General features: G+C 46.9%; 1 protein-coding gene and 1 pseudogene across 1 annotated transcript; one reads left to right on the forward strand and one right to left on the reverse strand.

Annotated features, from left to right (window-relative positions):
• The first annotated feature begins 6,723 nt into the window (after positions 1-6,723).
• Positions 6,724-7,164, forward strand: LOC100834827. Its single transcript, XM_003575885.1, has 2 exons — positions 6,724-7,021; positions 7,139-7,164. Exons 1-2 carry the CDS (start codon positions 6,724-6,726, stop codon positions 7,162-7,164), a joined length of 324 nt encoding a protein of 107 aa, XP_003575933.1.
• Positions 7,165-9,134: 1,970 nt separating this feature from the next.
• LOC100835134 lies at positions 9,135-11,478 on the reverse strand (annotated as a pseudogene).
• Positions 11,479-13,729: the final 2,251 nt, after the last annotated feature.

Here is a 13,729-nt window from a genome sequence, read left to right on the forward strand (position 1 = left end):
TGCATCAAGTTCTGCACGGATTGGTTGGCCGATCAGAAATCAATAGGTGTTCCCGAATCACGGCACAAGGGCAAGCTCGATGGCGAAGGTGGCCTTGGACATACATACCTTAATGTCTATCAAAGAAGAAGGGAAGCTGACTTTGAAAGAGCACATTTGGTTGTGTTGCAACCTGTCGATTGCTGCCAGCCTTATTAGGAAATGCACATGGAACAACTGCGAAATGAAAACCCTAAAAGAGGAGAAGTCTGGATCCACTGGGAGCACAATTAAACATTCACAGCGTGGCTGAAGAATTATTGGTACGGCAGGGAGACGACCAATGTATCAGAAGAGACGGTTGCATGTTTCTCACGGGAACCTGCTTACCACGTCTCTACTTGGCAATCATATGCGATCAACGGCTATAACTTCTACACTGCGTCTCAGGACCGTAAAAGCACGTATCAAAATAGTGGTGTAGTCATGATTTCTGAGACCACGACCGACGACAACAGCAAAACCAAAGCGTTCTTCGGCGTTATCAAGGAGATCTGAGAATTGGAGTACTCGATCACAAAGATCCCAATGTTCCGTGTAAGATGGACCAAAGGTGACAAAGAAGAAAGTCACAAGTTCACGACGATGGTGCTACCTCCTGAGATCCCTCGTGAACAAGTTGATGTGAGAAAAATCCCGGCAAGAGAGGAACCATGGGTCTTTGCTAAACAATGCAAGCAGGTTTTCTACATAGACGACCCGGCAAATAAAGGCCGCGTCGTAGTAAGAAGAGGGAAAAGAAGCATTGTTGAAGTGGACGGAGTTATTTCACAAGAAGACTACGAAGGTTTTCATGATCCGACGACCGCCGCAGATGACGAAGAAGCAGAACGCACGATATTAACGAGGAAAAGGAGAGGGAAAAGAAGAAGTGATGGGAGCGAGAGCGAGAAAATACCACAAAACCCTACCTCAGAAGCGGTTCTTCGAGGAGTCAAGTTATGACTTACCGAAGGAAGGAGAAGCACTAGTAGTCACATTGTAAAAATGTACTCATACTGAATTTTAATGCAAACTTTGTACCAAGTGAAATTATGTGTGATCCATGTACTTTTGTGTATGCATGTTAGTACATGGATTTATGTGATGAATTTTTTAAATTAAATTTAGCACAGATACTAGACAAAATGCATGAATTTATTCATCAAACTTTCGCTTTTTTGTTAAATTGGTACAAAGCTCCTGTAATTTAAATTGGTACAATACTAGACAAATTGGTACAAAATACGTTCCTGTAATTAAAATTGGTACAAAATACGTTCCTGTAATTTAAATTGGTACAAAGCTCAACAAGTATAGATGCACATCAGTAACGGTCGGCTGGTTAACTGCCCGTTACTGATGTGCATCTATACATCACTAACGGTTGATTTCTTACCTGACCATTACTGATGTATAGATCATCAGTAACGGTCGCACCGCAGCTCGCCTGTTACTGATGTGGATCCATACATCCGTAACGGTCGCATGGGAAGGCGACCGCCACAGATGTACTTGGGCGTATATAAGCGAAGCGTCGAAACCCTAGCCCGTTACTTCTCGCCTGCGCGTCGCTTTCCTCTAGCAGACCAGCTGTGGGCGTTCCTCCTCCCCGGGCGAAGCCCTGCCGGATTTCCGCACGCCGTCGCCGCCTCCCCCGAGCCCGACGCCGCCCCTGAGCCCGTCGACCTCCTCCCCCGAGCCCGACGCCGCCGTCGACCCCGCCTCCGAACCGAGCCCGAGCCCGCCGCCGCCGCCGCCATCCTCCTCCTCCTCTGCCTAGGTGCGCGCTCCTCTGCCTCCCTCTCCTCTGTTCCTGTTGTTAGAGTAATTTAGGGTTAGGGTTAGCAAATTAGGATTAGCAAATTAATTAGGATTAGTTGTTGTCATATATTAGATGATTATTAGATGCTGTCATATATGTTAATTTAGCAAATTAGACGATTGTTAGGGTTAGGGTTAGCAAATTAGATGATTGTTAGGGTTAGGGTTAGCAAATTAGATGATTGTTAGGCTTAGGGTTAGCAAATTAGATGATTGTTAGGGCTAGGGTTAGCAAATTAGATGATTGTTAGGGTTAGGGTTAGCAAATTAGATGATTGTTAGGGTTAGGGTTAGCAAATTAGGTGTCTTATATGATACATACATGTTGTTGGTTAGGTGTTAGGGCTTAACTTGCTAGAGAGAAATACATAGGTGTTGGTTAGTACAAGTTTATATGATATATACCTGTGGTTTATTGATCTTGCTGCTATATAGGTGTTGGTTAGTACAATTTTATAGCTGCGAAGAAATACATGCTGTTGTTTATATGAAATACATGATGTTGTATAGCTACGAAGAAATACATGCCATTTTAGGTGTTTTAAATGCTACACATATATTAGATGTTGTCATATATACATGTTGTCATATATTAGATGTTGTCATATATGCTATACATGATATGGATCTTATATGTGAATTGTGGGGCCGACCATCATGTCGGGTCATTGGAGAAGGGGCCGGCCATCGTGTCGAGGGGTACATATGCGGGTGGGTTTTTTATGCAGGTTTTGAGCTCCTAGTAGAGAAAATTTGCTAGTTTTTTAGCATAGGTCATACCAAAATTTTCGGCCGATATATATTTGATGGTTTTGATTGCATAGGTACGAAATGGGCAAGAGTAGCTAGAAACCAGTTCTTGATCGGGAGGAAGTAGATCGTGTCGATGAAGAGTCTTCATCGGGAGAGCAAATTGCCAGCTTTGGCTCAGGTAGCTCTCGTTCAGAAGAGCGCGACAACGAGCGACGGGTGGAAAAGAGTAACTCGCAGCCTTCTGAAACTCCCACTAAGAACCAAAGAAAGAAGACGCCGAGGGGGAGCCACAACTTGAAGGAGTTCTATTACGTGGTCACCCGCCACTCTGAGAGAGGCCGCCCGGAGTCGCCTGAGAGGGCACAGAAGGCCTTCGCAATGACCTGTGGAGCTGTTGGACGCAAGTATTGCAAGATCACCGACGAGTGGAGTGACATCTCCCAAGTCGTTAGAGACACGTGCATCGCGGACGTTGCAAAGACGTTCCAAGTCACCGACGAGTGGCGCGAGCGATTCCTAGCGGCCGTCAACAGAGAAGTCTGCAATGGACTTGCTAATTGGAAAACCACCGCTAGAAAGTGGATGGACAAATCCTACAAGATCATCAAGAAGAAATGACCGTCGGTAACTGATGAGGCCGAATTGGAAAAGTTCAAGAAGGAATCGTCTGACCCTGCCTTCATTGCAAAGAGTGAACGCATGAGGGCGTTGCGCGCGAGGAAGCCCTTGAACCATAGGCTAGGGAGTGCAGGGAAAGAGGGGAAGAAGAAGGTCTAGCGCAAGCAGGACCGAATTTTCGAGGCGGCAGGCAGGGTACATCCAGTGCATGACATGCTAGAGGACCAACATGCTAGAGAATATGCACGTCCGCACATGACACCCGAGGAGTGGGTGGGCATTGAGCCAATGCAGCCGCCTATTAAAAAATTTACGGTAAGGGTTCGCATGCATTTAGTTGTTTTTGGCGTTAATTATGACACTCCTGATCCATATAGACTCACGTCCTGCCTTATATGATAACAGAAAAATGCCCACAAATGGGAGGAGAGCAAGAGGTCAGAAACCTCCAACAACTCCGTGCAGAGCAAGAGGTGGGAGTCAGCTGTGACCGCCGGTTTGCAAAAGGCGGAGCACACGGGCCGTGTTCTAGGAGAAAGCGAAGGGGCCTGCTGGGATGATTATTTCCCGCCTGCTCCGAAGCGAAGCAGGGTCCAGAAAAAGCTCCCCGCTTCTTCTGAGATAATAGAACAAACTAAGGCGGAGCTGCGAGAGCAGGCATCTATCGTGTCTCAAGAGGTGTCGCGGGAATATGCAGTGCAAGGCATCCATCATTTGGTGGCGGCATTGGCCAAAGACCACCCCGCCCTTGGCGCCATACTCGGGTGAGGAGTGGAAGGTTTGAGGAACCTCCTTCCTCCTCTTCCTCCTCTTCCCCCGTGAAAGAGCACCCCGCTGAAGAGCAGCGCCGCCTCCGACACACGTATGGAGAACGAAGACACCTACACCCAAGGTTACAGCCCCGCTCCTACCATGGACAACCCCCCCGCTAGCCAACCTTCCCCAAGCGAGGGCAGCCGGGATAACGATCCGGGTCCGAGCGACGACATCCTTGTAAGCAATCTTTTCAAACTCTTTTTCACTCCTTACCTTCATGAATAAAGATCTAACACACATATGCCTTCTTCTTGTTACGCGCAGGCACAGGTGAAGTATTGTATCCACGTTGACAAGCCTGGGAAGCCTGTAGGCGCCATTGGCCGCCTGATGCCCAGACAATCACCGCCACTTGTGCACAACATTCTCATGAACGACGCACAAGTGAGTGTGATGGTGGATCCGTTGTCGACGACCATCGGGATTATGCTATCCCGCTACCTCCAGAGGAAGGCGTGGATATCCTAGGCGGTTGTCCAAACTACCGAATTATGTGGCCTAGGAGCTTCGTATCTCTCTACAACCAGCGCCGGCCCTCTATGATTCCATCTCCCTCCGCCCACAAAGGTACTTCTCATTCGCTGCTCGGCCTTTCCCCTAGGATACTTCCTCCTGTCGATGCCGGCGGAGATGAAGAGCGGGCAATGTCGATGCCTGCACAGCTCAAAAATAGCCAGACCACAGGGTCGACACAGGCTGGAAGCGTCCCTCCCACCTTCTCTCTCTTGGGTGCCGTTGAGTCCATGGCCATCAAGAACCCATATCAAGGCCAGAGATTCGAAGACGGATCCTATTTCGTGGGTAGGGAGTTCGACCGGGTGCTTATTTACTATCCTGGAAAACCGATGGTCACCGAAGATTCCCTGCGTGCTGTGTCCAGAGAGATGCAAGAGCTTCATCAGTTCTACATGCAAGCATCAGCTGGTTCTCAACAGCATGCCCAACAGATCAATGTTAGAATCCCAAAAGACTATGGCTTCTTTGACCAAGAAACCCGGAACATTCACGAACGTCCTATCACCTTTGGTGTGGAGTTCAACGAACTGTTCCACCTCTTCAACCACCAAAAGCTTGATATCAACCTCTTAAGACAGTGGTCTGCCTACCAAATAAGAGAACTGCGGCGATTGGAGGTCAAAAAAGTAGCCATTCTAGACCCCGTGATGTTTAACTACGGTGACATCGGTCTTGAGCCTGAAAAGGATGCCTCAAGAACCATGGCATCTAAATACTTGGGGGCATGTCTCGAGAAATACGCGGACCACGACTTCATCCTCTTCTTCCTTAATTTGGAGTAAGTTGAATTTCATATATGCAACTGTTTGTTTTTTGTAAATCAGTCTTTCATATACACCATTAGATACTAAAGTTTGTTTCTTTTGAAAACAGAGACCATTGGGTGACACTACTCATTTGTTTGCCTTGCTCCGCGGTGTACTACTTCGATTCACTACTTCCGAAGAAGGGTGTTCGAGGTAGGTTCTGGAAACCCATCAAATCACTCATTAACACTGCCTGGAAAGTGGCGACCAAGGGAAAACTAGCTGGTAAAGGCTATAAAGACAAGCCTCACCACAACCACAGGTTCCCTTGCCAGCAACAGCCGCCAGGCAGTGTGTTTTGTGGCTATTACTGCTGTCACATCCTTATGGAGAATGCCAGCATGTTCAAGCCTGAGTGGAAGGGGTCAGTCGCGGCGATGGAAGAGGACTGGCGGCGACAATGGGACACCGACCTAAATGGCTCGTCTATAACATTCAAAGGGAGTTCGCCCATCTCATCAACAATGAGGTCATCAATTCTAGTGGGGACTTCTACGAACGCGTGCAACAAGTGGTGTCTAGGGTTCACCCACAACATTAGGATCTAGCTTAAAATGAGATACATTTGTATTCTTTATATGCTTCTATGAAACTCTGACACTTTGTAATTATGTTTATATGAAATTTTGACACTTTGTAATCAATGTCGTGAAGTGAGATACATTTGTATTCTTTATATGCTTCATATGATGCGGCTTATATACATTTGTATGCTTCATATGATGCGGCTTTATATGTATTTCTGTGATGAGATACATTTTTCTGTGATAAGATACATTATGTGCTGTGCTGTATATAATTTTCTATGTATTTCCTGTGTATTTACTGTGGTTTTAATTATTTTTTTAAATATCGAAAATGTATCAGTGTCGGTCCCTCAACCGACACTGATGTGGCAACGCGACCGTTACTGATGATATATACATCAGTAACGGTTGCTCCGACCGTTACTATATCATCAGTAACACGAAGTTAGTAACGGCGGCCCTGGCCGTTACTGATGTTGTTTTTCAATCGTTACTGATAAGCCTTTCTGTAGTAATGATGCCATGGCCATCATGGATAACAACACCCGCCGTCCCCCTCAGGGCATCCACATCAAAAGAAGCAGGTGGATGGGAGGGAGTAATTACTCCCAGTAGTACATAAAAGGCTTCCATCATAAAAAAATAGATAGAATGCACTTAATATTTATTTATTGTTTTCCTGTTGAAATATGTTATGGATATATATGTGATGTACATGTCATCACTTCAACGAGGCTATAGATAGACCCAACCAGACCATACAACTATTGCACTATAGCAATCTACATCCAGAATCGAAGAAAAGTGGAGACATAACACACATAGTAGACAGAAAAGCCGTAGCCATGGCAAAACTCATGTGTCTGCTCTTGGTTGTTCTTGCTATTGCAGTAACAACGAGGGCTGAGAGCTGCGATAAATATCGTGAAGACATAATGCGGGAGTGTCTCAAGTACGAGAAATTCCCAGAGGAGCCAAAATTGGATCCGTCCGAGGCATGTTGCGCCGTGTGGCAGAAAGCAGACATCCCATGCCTGTGCAAGTTAATTACCAAGAAGATCGAGAGTGTATGTTCTATGGAAAAGGTGGCTTACATCGTCAAGTTCTGCAATAAGCCTTTCGCACCCGGCTACAAGTGTGGAAGTAAGTGAGAATTATTATATTTATACATGTGTACTTTAATGATACATTTCACATGCACGTTCTTTCTCTTCAAAAAAAGTGCAGGGCACTTATTATTTGTTTTAAATGGTCATGCAGGCTACACCTTTCCTCCGCTGAAATAAAAGACTCATGTTGATGCCCTTTGTAAGCGTCGGGTTTTAGTTTCCTGTTGCCCTCGCTGCAGCTACCTCTTGAGCTCTGTAATCTGTGAGCTTGAGCTCAGATTTATTTATGTTGATCGCTATGTATGACAATCAGAAATTAATAAGTATCTTCCAAAACTGAATTTTCCAGTACAGTGTGATCTTTTCTCAAAACCTTCTCGATTTTCACTGTTTCCAGTATTTGGCTAGTACTTCCTTTGTTGTATAGTATGAAGTGTCACAACTTTGTCTATATATACTAGCTAAAATATGTGAATCAATCTAGTCAATTGTAAAGAACGTGATACGTATATCTACCATATTAAATATGTATGATTACATTCGTTTTCTAGCTATATAGTTAATAGCCTCAAATTAAGTGAATTGACGACCATCAACCCAGGTCTTTATAAGAAGTAAAAATACACATGTATGTAGACACGTTTTAGTGTATGAATACATGCGGATCTAGACAAAGTTGTTGCATTTAATATAGAACAGAGGAAGTAGTTTATTTTTTTGGGTCTTCATGGAATGTTCCGGAAAGTTCCAGGGAATTATCCCAATAAAAGTTGCATATAAACTTTAGTATTTTAGAGTGTGGGTATTTGTTTCAATTTTAAACTTAAACCCAAGTTAAGCCACGCATGCACGCACGTGTTGATTTTGACCATGATCATCCATCTTGATGATCCGTACGTAAAAACAAGGGTTAATTGGATCTATGCTACTCTTTATTTCACCGGTTGGAGATATGCCATTACAAAAACTTGACTTTGAGAAATGCCACTCTAACTTTCTTATAACTCTATCAATGCCATTATGTCCACTTAAGACCAATAAATGTTAATAAAATACATGTGTTTCAGTGTGTACAACAATATTTACCATAATACTGCTATTTACAATGTTCAGCAGTATGTTCGAGTCTTACAGGCACCATAGAGGTTAAAAAAAATTCAAATTTGATCCTAAATTCAATATTCTCAGAAAAATTTATAAAAATTACAGAAAATAAAAAACAATAATATGAGTCTACCGTTGGGGACGGGGTACGAGGAACGCATGGGAAATAATAGGAATAAAACTGTTTGACTTGGAATGGGAAAAAAAATTGTTCGTATAGAACTATGTCTATACGTACTAGACAGTATACGTGCTGGTATTGAAGAAAATGGCATGAATAGAGGTATAAAAAAGTTAGAGTGGCATTTTTCCAAGTCAAGTTTTTGTAATGGCATATTTTTCAACCGGTGAAAATTATAATGGCACAGATCCAATTAACCCTAAGAAAACAAATATATATTCTGTATCAATTTCGTTGCACCTGACAAGTAAGTAAACGATCGACTGCACCGTGCCAGATTCTACCCGCACGTAGGCCACCTACGAGCCACACGATGCCAAAGATGAATCATGAATGAACTAGCAACGGTATAGGCGTAGCCGCGTATAGCTACACATGATTAAGAAAAGTGTGGCTAGCTCCGGCTAGCTGATTGGTTGATTAATTGTTTTGTTCATCACAGCCGGTGCATCACAGCGATTGCCTCTCAGGTTCAATTGACATTTTGCATCTTTACAAACTACTAGCAATAGCAACAAATTATGTGTTGTTTAAAAATTCGCGTTAACTTTGGTTAATTTAGTTATAATCGAGACCGAACCGAAATTAAATGGTTATAATGAGAACCGAACCTTGTTTTTGTCTGAAATGCTAAAACCAAATAAACCGAAAAATGGTATAACCAAACCGAACCGAAAGCCAAAGGCACACCCTGACTCTCAACCAATAATTTACTAGAATAAAACGAATTTGATGATCTTAGGGTGCTTTAATTATTTCTGAAACCGGAACCAAAATTTGAATCTATTGTAGTTATATCACACTTTTGGTCCAAGATCTGCATCTCATAACTACGGAGTACAAAATGCTTAAAACGGGTAAGTGCAGAGAAAAGGCTAAATGTGTTCATCTTAATAAAGCTCCTAAGTTCAGTGGCAAGGATGTAATCCAATAATGAGATTTCTGCGGATAGTAATGCTAAATTTCGCAAATAAAAGGTAGAGTAATAGCAGAACTAATTGATCCCGAGTTCCCTGAGTTCATCTCCGTGCCGATCACTTGCTGGTAGGATCCATAACGTGTCCAGCGAAGACGATCACCCCTGAAAGCTCCTCCAAGATGAGGAACGTGAACGGATGGTCAGCCACGAACTCGACCATGTCCGGCGGCGTACCGCCACCAGTAATGGAACCATAAACCGCCGCCGCCTCTGTCCCTTGCTCGTTCACCTTGACGACTGCCTTGTGCGCAACCTTGCTTAGGAACGTCGGTTGCCCGTCGTTCTTGGCGAACATACCTCGCAGGTCGGCCACCTCCGGCGAGAAAAGCAGCGAGAGCCCCAGCCGTTGGAGGTCGCCGCGGAAGTCGTCCCAGCTGAAGGATATCTCGAACTTGGGTAGCTCGACGTGGACGAACTTGGTTTCCGAGGGCAAAACGCTGTACAGGTAACCCGGCGAGGTGGTGATCACGTCCACCATGGTGGCCACGCCGTCGCGCTTGTCCGGGAGGAAGACAAACATGGAGAACTGCGTCGCCGACAACGCGTCGCCATCGGATGACAACTTCTTCGCTGCGTTGGAGGGTCGTCCACGGGGGCGCTTGACGGGAGGCTGTGGTACTGCCGCTGCCTTTGCGTGCCCTTTCTTGTAGGGGAGCTTGAGGACCTTGAACCCGTCCATGCACGAGACGTACATGGAGGCGTACTTCGACATGAAGTTTGCCTGGACGTGGCTGCCGTCCAGTCGGTGGAACTTGCCAGGCATCGTGCAGTTCGAGTTGAACGGATCGACCCACTTGCCCTTTGAAGTAGACCGCGTTGGCGAGCACCAGGTCGGTGTCGGCGGTGATGTCGTCGCGGGAGAAGATGGACTCGATGAGCTCGTTGGTGGCCTTCTTATCCCAGCTGTTGATCATCTCCAGTGCTTCCTTGGGCTTCACATGTAACCATCGTGTAAAAATAAATTATCAGGACGCGTTCAATCGTATTAATATAATTATTATGCATTATCATGAGTGGAACAGAGGACACGACAAAATGATTTTTAAGTTGCGTAACATCTTAACAACTTCAAAAATTTGTGATCGATATATCAACAGGGAGACGGATCCCTGACTTAAAGTCCCATATCAACAGTACCGGATTGAGTAAAATCTGTCAACATCTGTACGGTGGTACGTATTTTAATGATTATCGCCAGATCCAACTTGTGCGCTCTTTCAAATCAACTATTCGTATTTGGAGTTAATAAAGACATCAAAATTCGAGATCTAGTTAAGATTCCATTTGTAGAGAGCGCACGCACACAAGATAATTAGTCTACGAACCTTGTTGGTGAAACTGACGGTGCGTGCCTCAGACTTGTAGGACTCGGCTGCGCATCCTGCAACGCCTTGTTGAGCCCGCCGCGCGCGGCGTCGATTCACACGCCGCCGCCGAAGAGCACGCGCGGCCCGCCGGAAGAATCGGCCCGGTCGGCGAGGACGAGCTCGGAGACGCGGCGCCAGAAGGCCGCGAGCGCGTCCTCGGTAGGCGCGCCGAGGAAGGTGAGCAGCTGGGCCTGCGTGGCGCCGCCCGCGCCCGCGGCCGCCAGGGCCAGGCCGGCGTGGATGGAGACGGGCGAGAACGCGATGTTCTTGCCGGCGGCGGCGGCGGCAGAGGCGTCCTTGGTGAGGCGGAGCGCCATGGCCGCCTGCCCGTCGCGAACGGCGTCGTGTTGGGCGGCGGCCATGGGAGGGAGGTCGCGGACTCGCGGTGGTGGGGTTCGTGCCCGTGGGTGGGAGTGGGATGGCGCAAGCACGAGGGGTTCCGCCGTAGTAGTACTCCACTGTTCTTGGCTCCTTTTTTGACGGGAACTTCCCTGTTTATTTCCATTTCGTTCCAGCGATTTTCTATCTGTTGTGACTTGTGATGCGTTCTGGCTTTTGTTCCTGGCTGCCCTTTTTCTTTTTGGATATTGGGCCTATTTAGTTTTGGCCCATTTTTATTTTTGGACATGTGATTTTCTTCTGTTGAATATTTTCTACCTGTAGTGACTTGTGAAGCGTTCCGGCTTTTGTTCCTGGCTGCCCTTTTTCTTTTTGGATATTGGGCCTATTTAGTTTTAGCCCATTTTAGGAAAAATTTTGGACATGTGATTTTGTTCCGTTGAATATTTTTTGGCCTTTTGTGTTGATTCAATAAAAGAGGGTGGTAAGTGAAGACGAGAATCTTTACAGTATGGCACGTGTTAATTTGTGTGTTCAGGGAGACGAGAAGCATTTCTACATGGGCTTTTTGTTTCGCTTTTTCCAAGTGTAAGTTTCCCTAGAAATAATAGTTAGGTACTCCGTATGAGTTTATTTCAGTTTTTGAATGCAGTTCCACAAGCCTTCTAGCGTGTGTAATCTTTTACCCCTAGAGTCTTGTTTGGTGCTAGTGTATTGTTTAGTCACCAGTGTTTTGGCTTTTCAGGAGTTTTGGTGGTACCTGATTGCCACTTTGCTCGACCCCGACGGGGAAAGCAAGGAGCCCTCGCAAAACGAGGTTGATGTTGAGTGTGTGCGACTTGGAGAACGCCTTGCGGCGGAAGCCCCCAATAAGGATGATACCAAGGAGCTTCATGGGCGATCGCGGCGAGCGCCAGTAGAGGTAATCCCGGGTTGAATGGGTCGTAGGCCGGGACTCCTTGGTTTTCCGGCGCGGATCCTCCCGACGCCACATTGTTTCCTCTTGTAGGTTCCGAGGGCAGGGTCACTACCGGTTGTAGAGAAGGTGGCGCGAAGCCCATCGAGCGAGGCATGCCGAGTTCCGTATCCCCTGCGGGGGCGGCAACCGTAGGCAGCTCGCCGATCCTTGCCACTACGTTGGTGAGTGTCGAGGGACCGCCTGCGACGATTTCGAGCACCTCGGTTCCTTTTGGGACGGCCGGCAGCGAAGGGGTGACGGCAACTTCCGTCGTAGCGACCATGCTTGCGGCGACGTCCGGATTGGTGAGGGTTCCTTCTTCCACGGGAGCCCCCGAGGCACTTGCTTTCTTCGTTTGCAACCATGTAGACTTCGCGGCAAGTTGGAAACCCGATGAAGTAGGCTTCGTCGGGGCCATTAAATCTTCAATTGCGACGAGGGTTCCCCACGGTCGGCGCCACTATTGTTGTTCTCGACAACAATTAGAGTAAGGGGTGCCAATGCACGATGGCACGAGTGTGAGTATAAAAGTAGGACGTGTACGCCCGCCTTATAGCGAAGGTCGCCGTACACTTGGACAAGTTGACACGTTGATATTTTTTTAATAGGTTCGGTTGACCCTGCGGGTGCGACCTAGTCCTATGTTAGGAGAGGTTTCGAGGGAATCGTTAGCCAAAGCGTTTCGGGTCGATCGAAGCTCCCCGAATCACTTAGCAAGAGCTCAAAAGGGGCCGCCTCGTACTTGGGCCGAGCGAGGCTTCCCAAGTAGCGAGGTCGAGATACCCTTAGGACTCTAACCCGATTCCCTCTCCTTCGGGCTCGGGCCGAACGAGCCTTCCCGAGATCCCAAAACTAGAGCTCCTCTCAGAGAGGCTCTCTAGCCCTCTCCCCTTGAGTTTATTCAAGTGAGAATGAATGGTGCATGACCCCATGGGGGGTATTTATAGCGTAGGGGTCCATGACAAAAGACCATGGCTACCCTTGGGGGAGAGAGAAAAGTGAGGGCAAAATGGTAAAAGTAGCTTTTTGGTTCATAGCTTTTGTGTGTACCAAGTGGGAGAAGTGGGGCTTGGTCCATGGTCCACCATCGACTAAGAGGCCCCCTCCTTGCACCTTTCTTGCCCCCTACTCAAGCTCAATTTTCCCTTTGACCATGATATGAGAGGATTGACTTGTTGACTTATCTTCCCTTGCCACGTAGGAATGACCACGCCACGTTGGCGCCTTGACTTGTGCTGAGAAAAGTTGAACTAGTCGTCGCCACGTTGGATTTACGGCCCGGCCCAAATAAGGATTTTATTTTACTACAACAGTAGCCCCCTTGAGCTGGAGGCATTGTGAATGACTTCGGGTCAACCATCGTGAGAGACTCCTGAGATCTTCCCTTCGTGAGAGGAAAACGTACTTTGGTGGCTTTCGTGCAAAAAAGGAGCCTTGGAGGTGTTTTCGGGGAAATTCCATGCCTTCGGCGATCTTCTTTGGGAGAAATCGGATTTCGGGGGGTATTTTAGCAAAAACCGGGACCCTAGGGGTCTCTCTGCGAGAAAATCGGTGTCCCGAAGGACTATTTTGCAAAAATCAGGGATCCCGAAGGTCTCCCCAAAATTTCCGAGGACATACTGGCAATTTTCCCAAGATACTGGCCTTTATGAAATTTTTTTGAACCCAGCCGGCCCGTGGACCAACTGGGCCGGCTGCGCACGCACGGGCACGAAATGGGCCAGCACCCGGGCCGGCGTCCCTGGGTGAGCAGACCTCCTCTTCCCCCCCTTTTTTTTACCTGGGCTGATTTTAGGCCGCTTTCGGGCCGCGAC

Source organism: Brachypodium distachyon, chromosome 4, assembly GCF_000005505.3.
Source record: "Brachypodium distachyon strain Bd21 chromosome 4, Brachypodium_distachyon_v3.0, whole genome shotgun sequence".
Taxonomy (NCBI): Eukaryota; Viridiplantae; Streptophyta; class Magnoliopsida; order Poales; family Poaceae; genus Brachypodium; species Brachypodium distachyon.

Excerpts from the sequence above, each read along its gene's own strand:
- LOC100834827 (XM_003575885.1), top strand. The coding sequence starts at position 6,724 with ATGGCAAAACTCATGTGTCTGCTCTTGGTTGTTCTTGCTATTGCAGTA. Across the intron at positions 7,022-7,138 it reads ACCCGGCTACAAGTGTGGAA|GCTACACCTTTCCTCCGCTG; the intron begins GTAAGTGAGAAT and ends ATGGTCATGCAG.